Source organism: Ceratosolen solmsi, unplaced genomic scaffold (assembly GCF_000503995.2).
Source record: "Ceratosolen solmsi marchali unplaced genomic scaffold, CerSol_1.0 scaffold14, whole genome shotgun sequence".
NCBI lineage: Eukaryota > Metazoa > Arthropoda > Insecta > Hymenoptera > Agaonidae > Ceratosolen > Ceratosolen solmsi.
This window is the reverse complement of record NW_011948420.1, coordinates 1,439,209-1,447,906: the sequence shown is the minus strand read 5'-3', so window position 1 is coordinate 1,447,906 and position 8,698 is coordinate 1,439,209. Positions and strand designations below refer to the sequence as shown.

Here is an 8,698-nt window from a genome sequence, read left to right as displayed (position 1 = left end):
AATATGTGAAAGAATTATAAAAAAATGTTATAAATATGGTGTAAACTTATATGTAGATTAATTTGTGCTTTGATTGAAAAACAATATTATTCTGTCAGTTACTTGGTATAAAACAATAATGTTTGAATTATTTATGTAAACAAAGTAACATTAATAAGTTATTACTAAGTATTAACGAGATATTAATAAGTATATGTGCTCAAATTAACATTAATAAAACAATTACATTATACAATAGAAAAAGTGACTACTTTATATAAGATAATCATGTGGAAATATTTACAATAAACATTGTATTTCAAGTACAAAAGATATTTATTTATAAATAATACTGAAATATTATACTTTAAGCATTTGGAACTGTGGTAATGTAAAACAAAAACTTGAAAAACGTTAAAAATCATTTTATTTAATATATAAAATTTACTGCATACGTTTTAATAATTAACGTATAAAATAATTACATGTTAATAATTTTTTTTTAATTTTATCACATATTTAAAGAAAAAGAATAAAAAAATTAATTAATTGATTACATGTTATATTATAGTGTAAAAATGTAGATTATTTGTTTTATAACATTATCATATTAAAGTAGTCATATTAAATGAAATTGTATATTTCAGCAGGCTTAATTCGCAAAACAAATAAATATTGTGTAACGCTATTTCATATTAAAAATTGTTTTCTTTTATATTGAAAATTACATTTTCATTTTTCGTGCAATTGAATTTTTCGTAAAAAATTGGTTAACATTTATAACAAAAATAAGATCGTCATCTTGAAAAATTAGATCCTGTATCGGATTCTAAAGTATTTAACATTATATAAGTTGGCGTGAATGTTAATAAAACTTTTACAGCATCATCTCTTCCCAAAGCACGAAGTTGACGTATTAAAATACCGACAGTGCATTTAGGACTCGCGTAACTAAAAATTCTAAAATAAAATTAAATAATATCAAATTATAAAAGTAAATGTATTTAAAAACAATTTTTGATATTTAAATATTTTTTAGTATACTTTACCTTAATGTTGGACTGTTGATTGTACTATCAAATTGTGCAACCCTATCTCCTAAACCAAGTCTTACAGTCAATAAACACCAATCTCTACCAAATGCATCAGGAGGATCAAGCAGCTGAGCTAAGCGTCTTTGAATAGCTGGTTTAATATTTTTAACTGGTTGTTTTATTCCAGGAATACAATTCTCCATAGAAGTTAATCCACAACCTATTATATCCCAAACACTTTCTCGTTGACCATTAAATGGATTTTTTAAATATGCTTCTTGAAAATTTCTTTCTAATAATACTGAATTAATTAACGTTGGTTCCCAAGAGTGAATGGTCTGAAATATAAAAATTATTAATAATTATAATATAATTAAAACATAGAAAAATTAAATAAATATAAGTAACAATTGTACCTCATCATAATCCCGTAATTGACTTGGGCTTTGCCAGTGCTTTTCTAATAATATTCCTGGAGCAACAATTTCAATAACAGAATCAATAGCATCAACAACAACATTAAGAAGAGAAAAACATTGCAATCCAGTACCACGTGGGCCGCGAATCCACACTTGAATACATCCTTGTTCTTCTTCTTCTAAAGTAATAATACATTCACAAGGACCTAAACATAGTTTGGAACCCCTCCACCATTGATATAAATCAGATTCATCACAATTCCACGATTGAGTAATTTTTCTTAGTTGTACCTAAAAAAATTAATTAGCAATATTATATTAATGAAAATTATTTATTATAATAAAACAAGAAATTTGCATAATATAGAACGTACTTGCAAATGTGGAAAAAGTGGTAATAGATTATACAACCGAGCTTCTGTTGGACATAATCGAAACCCAGCATGTGGCGTTAAAATTAAAGTTGACGATGTCCAAGGTTCCCATAAACCTGGCAATCGCTCAATTAAATTTAAACATGGAATTTCATATTCTAGTTCTTCTTCATCAACCACACACTATAAACATTTAAAATGTGTTAATAATATAGTTTGATAAATTAATGTAAAATATTAAATAATTAATACTTACTGGAACACATAGATGAAAAGCTTGCAGTATTTGTAAAGCTTGATTAGCTGGACAGGGACATCGAGCTTGAAAATCTTCTAAAGTATACACTCCTGTTGTTCGAATACTTAAGCGATTTTTTTGATCTGGATTCAATTGCCAACCAATTATATCTCTCCAAAGCCAATTAAGACTCAAAACATATAAATCGCCGGGTAATAAAAGACAATCTCCCAATGCCTGACAATATATATTTAATACAATTTAAATAATTTCAACTACATGTAATAAAATAAAATTTATAAAATTGTACTTGTAATTGTTCTCCAAGTTGTTTACAATGCTCTAAAGTAACTAGTGGATTAATTTGCCTAACTTGATTTATAAAGTCTTTCAAATCTAATAACATAAGAGGCTCTTCCAATGATTGCATATGAATTCGCCAAGCGTCAATGAGCCCATTACATGTCAGATCATGTGTATTCTGTTAGAAATTATTTTATTTTGTAATAAATATTATCCATTGTAATATTATACATTTTTAATTATGTATTATTTGTCATAATAAAATTAATTAATAATTTTTCTGACCTCCACAAATTTTACTCTTAAATTATTCAAATACGTTCTTAGTAATTTCAAACCAGGACAAGATGGATTTGTGGCATCTAAAGCAACAACCTGAGGTTCTTCTCCTAAAAGAGGTGTAAATTCTTTTAAAGATTCTAATAAGGGTGTAAGAAGATTTATTCCATTTGTATTATTGATGGGAAGTTCTGGAGCATATGTACCAACTAAAATAACTTGTATTTCAATGCATTTTCCTGCAAATCCTATAAATAAAAATTGAAAAATGAATGTAAACTAAAATACAAGAAAAGATAATCGTTTTACTTTTCTGAATAAATGAACATACACGTGCATACATACATAGAAGCATATTTAATAAATTATAAATTAACCTTAATATAATTTTATAAAACCAATAACTTACCTATATTTTCTGGTGGAATTCGATCCATTATAAATTGCAACCAAAATCGTGCTTGTTGTAATCTTACAATAAGTGGCTGACGTAAACTTATTGTTATTAAATGCACTTGCATTGGTTGATGAACCATTAATGCTTGGTGATAAGAAACTAAATACTCTTCTCGGCCACATAATTCCCAAAATACACATTCTCCACCTGTAATGCAATAATACAATTAATTAAATAATGTACTAGATTAGTATAAGTAATGTTTTTTAGTTCAATCACTTACCTATGTTTCCGCGATTAGTTTCAACTCCAATTGTACTTTCATATTCATTATCACTGTGTTCAAAACTAAGAGAATCATGCTTTATGGTAATATCTAACTCAATACTAGGATCACGCTGTAATAAAATTATATAAAAATTATGATGAAAATAATAAGTATATAATGGAACAAAATAATAGCGTACTTTTGTATTGTGACTCTGATTTTTTGATCTTTTAAAAAATCCAAAATTAAAAATGCTTGACCTCAAAGAATTAATAAGTGAAGTTTTTCCTGAGGCACAATGTCCTAAAATATGAATATGCAAACAATCTATTTGTCTGCGAATTGGCTGCAGCTGTTTAATATATAGATCTCGTTGGGTTGACTGGATAATCAAAACTTATACATAATAACTTGTCTTATAAAAATTTATTCATAACAGTTTCTTATTAACTTACATTTCTTAATTTATCCAATAAACTTGCAATATCTGAAAAGCCATACTTAATAGCAGTAACATCTGCTCGAATACCTCGATTGGCTTTATCTATATCACATCCTGCTGTGCATAAAAGTCTTACAATATCAATGCAGCCAAATTTAGCAGCAAGATGTAAAGGAGTTAAGCCATCTTTATTGGTTACATCTAAATCTATTCCATGATCTATTAAAAGTGCCACTATCCCTTCGTTTCCAGTTCTACATGCAACGTGTAATAGTGTGTCCTGATTCTAAAAATTATTTTAATTAGTTTATATTGCACTAAGTATTTAATAAATTAAAATATCATAGTAAAGAGAAATAAAAATTAAAATCAATTATTTTATACATAGAGAAGAAACATACAAAATTTATAATATTTAAAGGTGCTCCTTGTTGCAGTAAACTTGACACAGTTTGGATACATTCCCCTTTTACAGCGCTGACAATTGCTTCTCCAAGTCCTTGACAAGCTTGAAATTCCTGCATAGTAGCGTAAAAAATGTCACTCACTGACTCGACGTCGAATAACTTGTGTATCGAAAAAACTAAAAGGAAAAGTTGAATATTTGCCCAGCTCGCGATTCCAGTGGTTTCATTTAGTGCACATAATGCTAATACTAAAATAATTCATTTTAAAAATATTTGTTAAGAAAAACTTATGAAATGTATTTAAACACCAAAACTCAATGGTGTAAATATTTATTCATATATAATTTAATTTTAAATATGAAATTTTTAGTATCAATAAATTATTTTACTAGTATTATAATTGCTTAGGAATATAGGTCATACGAAAAAAATTCGCATTTACACAATACATGAATCCACTGTTTAGATAACTGGTACTAATATTAATCTCGGTACATATACTTTATAATATATATAATATTTAATTAGTGTATAACACTAATCATATTAGAATTAATAATAATAGAAAATTAAAGTATATAAGCTATTAGTGCACTAAGAAAAACACAAGCCATAAGATGTTCTTGAAAGTAAAATATAAATCAATTTCTTGAATGTACATAAGAACACACCGTAAGAATCCATGCATGTGTTAAACAAGATTCTGCAGTCCCTCTTTTTCTACAAAAAATATAATGTAAATTTAGGTTTTACATAATATAATAGATACTATATTATTTATTATAAAATATTTTAGCAAATAATATATACTTAGGATCCTTGACTAACAAAGATTGTATAAAATCCTTAGCATATTTAGAAACATTGGAGAAATATTTTTCATCAAATTGATATTGACATGCTGCGACATTAGCATAAGTTTCTTGTTTATCTTCTCCTAAAAATGGTGAAGCACCACTTAGTAATATATACGTTAAAACACCGACAGCCCATAAATCAGTTCCTAAACTAAGTGGCTCATAATTAACTATTTCTGGAGCAACAAATTCTGGTGTTCCAAAAAGAGCTCGATGTTCAGAACCAGGTATCAGTCGATGTGATAAGCCAAGATCTATTAAAATAGAAATTTTTTACTTTATTTTCGAATTGAATAACAAAATTTAAAAGCATCAGTTACCAATTAATTTAACATTGGGCATTGGTGGTGAAGATGATAAAAGAATATTTTCAGGTTTAATATCCAAGTGAGCAACTTGATGAGAATGTAAGTGACTCAATGCCTTTAAAACTTGACCAACCTAAGCACAAAGTTATAAAATTATTAATAAATAAATTCATATAAAAATTGGTAAAGAAATTATAATTTTTCAATAATAACAAACCACATATGCAGCTTCAGCTTCATTAGATGGCATCCAATGAAACAATTCTCCACCAGTAATTAATTCCAATAGTAATACTACATTAGTTCCAGTATCTATAACTTTATATAGAGATACAATATTGGGATGTCTCAATTGAGCCAATAGACCAGCTTCACGAGCTATAAGCATTAAATTACAAAATAATATATTGGTTTCCTAATCTATTTAAAAATATTTTTTCTAATATTAAAATTACCAATATCAGCTGCAGCAACTCCTCGAGCAACCCTTCTTTTTCTCATAATTTTAGCAGCGTATTCTGCTCCACTTTTTTGCTCCACGCATTTTCTAACTATTGCAAATTGGCCTCTAAAATGAAAAATTATTCATTAAAGTAAATTTTTTTTTTAATTTGTGATATATAAAAAAAAAACAATCAAGGAACTCACTTTCCTATCTCTTCAAGTAATTTGTAATTTTTTTCAATAGGTTCATGAACAACTTCCATCAACGTATCCCATTCAAAACCTAGTAAAATTAAAATTAAAATTAATGCTCATTAATCAATAGGTTTTAATAAGAAGCAAATAAGTAAATTAATAATTGATTCATTTTAATTTAATGAAATCATATTAAGCATTAAAAATACACATATTTATATGATTGATATATCGTAGAATAAAGGAATAAAATAAGAATTATTTAAAAACCGCGTGATTGTCTTTACTAACCAATAAATAGTAAATCAAGTATGAATAAAGAATTTTTAAAAAGATTATTGGTCAAATATTTGTTAGGCAAAGATAGAGAAAGTTTCCGAATTGTTGAAAACAGTAAGTGTAGGAGTTTTTTAGGTTATAAAAAAGAATAATTTTACCATCGCTACAATTTCCCAGGCGTGAGTTAGTCGGCATCATCTCCCACTCATGAAGGAATTATTGTATATTATGAGTTATAGGCGAAGTTTATACATTTCCTTCAGAATCCGTTACATTTTGGCATTTGTAACTAGCCAACCATTATGCGCTTTGCTGCCGTAATTCATAGGTCTTAACTCATAGCTCGTATCTCGTACCAACTATTGCCGGTTGCAAACCCCCTATACTCATGCAATCAATATACACACGCACGCGTATATACATTTTTTAATGGTGTAAGTATGCATTCGTAGGCAGATACAGCATAACTCATGCTTATGCGAGTACAAGTCTTGTGTTATATATTTTTATTTGATCATATTTCAAATATTGTGCAGTACGTCAGAATAACAAAATTATTTTTTTTATACGAATTATAACATCAAATTTTAGTTTGTTGTATGAATAAAATGTTATACACTCGCTGTTTTTACTAAATTTTTCACATCTTTTTTTTTATATTCTATAATACACGTAACTCTATTAGATATAATTTATAATCACATATTTATATAAATTAAATTTAATGATTTATAAATCATTTACTACTTAGTACATAAATTTAAATTCTATTTTAGTTCAAGTTATTTATATTCTCCCACGATACTATACCATAGAAAACGTACATATTATTGTTTTAATCAATAGAATTGGAACTTTTCTGCATATCATACGTAAATATAATCAACAAATAACAGTGAATATTAAATTTATTAATGGCGTCATATCGAGAAAATAAGTTATATCCTAATTTTAATAATTGGAGTAAATATCAAGTAAAATGGAATAACTTACTAACTTTTGCTACAGATCCAAAAAAATTATATTTACCTGCAATAATATTCATTTTTGCAGAAGTAGTAATAAATATTGTGATAATTGAAAAAGTGCCTTATACAGAAATTGATTGGAAAGCTTACATGCAAGAAGTAGAAGGAGTTTTAAATGGAACATTAGATTATTCAAAATTAAAAGGTCATACTGGGCCACTAGTATATCCTGCAGGTTTTGTTTATATTTTTATTGGCCTCTACTATATTACATTTCAAGGAATTAATATAAAAATTGCACAATATTTTTTTGCAGTTATTCATATTACATTACTTATTCTAGTTTTAAGAATTTATGAACGTACTAGAAAAGTTCCACCATTTGTTTTAATTTTGGTATTTTCTACGTCATATAGAATACACTCTATATTTGTCTTAAGACTTTTCAATGATCCAATTGCAATGCTATTTCTTTTTGCTAGCATCAATGTATTTTTAGATCAAAAGTGGTATCTTGGTAGTATCCTGTTTAGTATAGCAGTATCAATAAAAATGAATATATTATTATTTGCACCAGCAGTATTAATTGCTTATATAACTAATTTAGGATTGTTCCAAACATTAATACAATTATCAATTTGTGCTTTTATACAATTGATTTTAGGACTTCCATTTTTAATAACAAATCCAATTGCTTATATTAAAGGAGCATTTAATTTAGTACGCATTTTTGAGTTCAAATGGACTGTTAATTGGAGATTTTTATCTGAAGATTTATTTGTTAGTCCATACTTTCATATAACTTTATTAAGTTTACATATATTAATATTGATTCATTTTGCACCAAAATGGATAACATATTTCAGATCTTATAAGAAATTGAAAAATGTTCATAAAACTTATAAATCACTATTCATGAAAACTAATATTAATATATCAACAGCTTCTCAATTATTTATCTTGCCAATGTTTGCTGCAAATTTTATAGGTTTAATATTTAGCAGATCTCTGCATTATCAATTTTATGTGTGGTATTATCATACCCTACCGTATATAGCATGGAGCTGTGATTACAATACCACAACTAGATTAGTAATTTTAGGACTTATAGAATTATGCTGGAATGTTTATCCAAGTACTGTATATAGTAGTTTATGTTTACATGTTTGTCATCTTGTTTTATTATATGGTTTAAATATTCATGTATCAAAAACATTAAAAACTTCTTAAAATTAGATAATTTATTAGAAATATAAGGAACATAAACATCTTTATTTGTCTTAAATTTATTGAACTAGAAAATTTTATTTTTAATTAACATTGTACATTTACAAACTGGAAAATATTAATACAAATAACATTTTAAATTCTATATAAAAATTGTATATTTCTACATTTGAATAAAAATTTTGTTCATAGTAACAATAGTACTTGATTTATTATTTATTATTTTTATCGTGTTTCATATATTTATATGAAATTGTAAGACAAATATAAATATCGTATT

At 26.4% G+C, this 8,698-nt stretch overlaps 2 protein-coding genes across 3 annotated transcripts; one reads left to right on the top strand and one right to left on the bottom strand.

The window, feature by feature from the left end:
* Window positions 1-724: 724 nt before the first annotated feature.
* On the bottom strand, window positions 725-6,606 carry LOC105360914 (death-associated protein kinase 1). The gene is made up of 19 exons (XM_011497932.1): window positions 6,382-6,606; window positions 5,954-6,032; window positions 5,761-5,873; window positions 5,523-5,683; window positions 5,318-5,438; window positions 4,951-5,251; window positions 4,812-4,860; window positions 4,135-4,251; window positions 3,747-4,019; window positions 3,491-3,673; window positions 3,307-3,421; window positions 3,036-3,230; window positions 2,633-2,874; window positions 2,355-2,525; window positions 2,063-2,281; window positions 1,807-1,989; window positions 1,430-1,723; window positions 1,029-1,351; window positions 725-939 (listed from the first exon to the last, which is right to left on the bottom strand). The coding sequence occupies exons 1-19, from the start codon at window positions 6,419-6,421 to the stop codon at window positions 777-779; spliced, it is 3,342 nt and encodes a 1,113-aa protein (XP_011496234.1). The 5' UTR covers window positions 6,422-6,606; the 3' UTR covers window positions 725-776.
* Window positions 6,607-7,156: 550 nt separating this feature from the next.
* Window positions 7,157-8,463, top strand: Alg3 (Alg3, alpha-1,3- mannosyltransferase). 2 transcript variants are annotated; one of them, XM_011497931.1, is made up of 3 exons: window positions 7,157-7,186; window positions 7,277-7,426; window positions 7,508-8,463. In XM_011497931.1, exons 2-3 carry the CDS (start codon window positions 7,342-7,344, stop codon window positions 8,419-8,421), a joined length of 999 nt encoding a protein of 332 aa, XP_011496233.1. In that variant the 5' UTR covers window positions 7,157-7,186; window positions 7,277-7,341; the 3' UTR covers window positions 8,422-8,463. The 2 variants fall into 2 exon arrangements, with proteins under 2 accessions (XP_011496233.1, XP_011496232.1); XM_011497930.1 differs by having other exon boundaries at window positions 7,167-7,197.
* The last annotated feature ends 235 nt before the right edge of the window (window positions 8,464-8,698 follow it).

Coding starts and splice junctions, on each gene's coding strand:
- LOC105360914 (XM_011497932.1), bottom strand. CDS start 6,421: ATGATGCCGACTAACTCACGCCTGGGAAATTGTAGCGATG. Junction 2,875..3,035: donor AATTCCACCAGAAAATATAG/GTAAGTTATTGG, acceptor TTTTATTTATAG/GATTTGCAGGAAAATGCATT. Junction 1,990..2,062: donor CTTTTCATCTATGTGTTCCA/GTAAGTATTAAT, acceptor AAATGTTTATAG/TGTGTGGTTGATGAAGAAGA.
- Alg3 (XM_011497931.1), top strand. CDS start 7,342: ATGCAAGAAGTAGAAGGAGTTTTAAATGGAACATTAGATTATTCAAAA. Junction 7,427..7,507: donor GCCACTAGTATATCCTGCAG/GTTTTGTTTATA, acceptor ATTTTTTTGCAG/TTATTCATATTACATTACTT.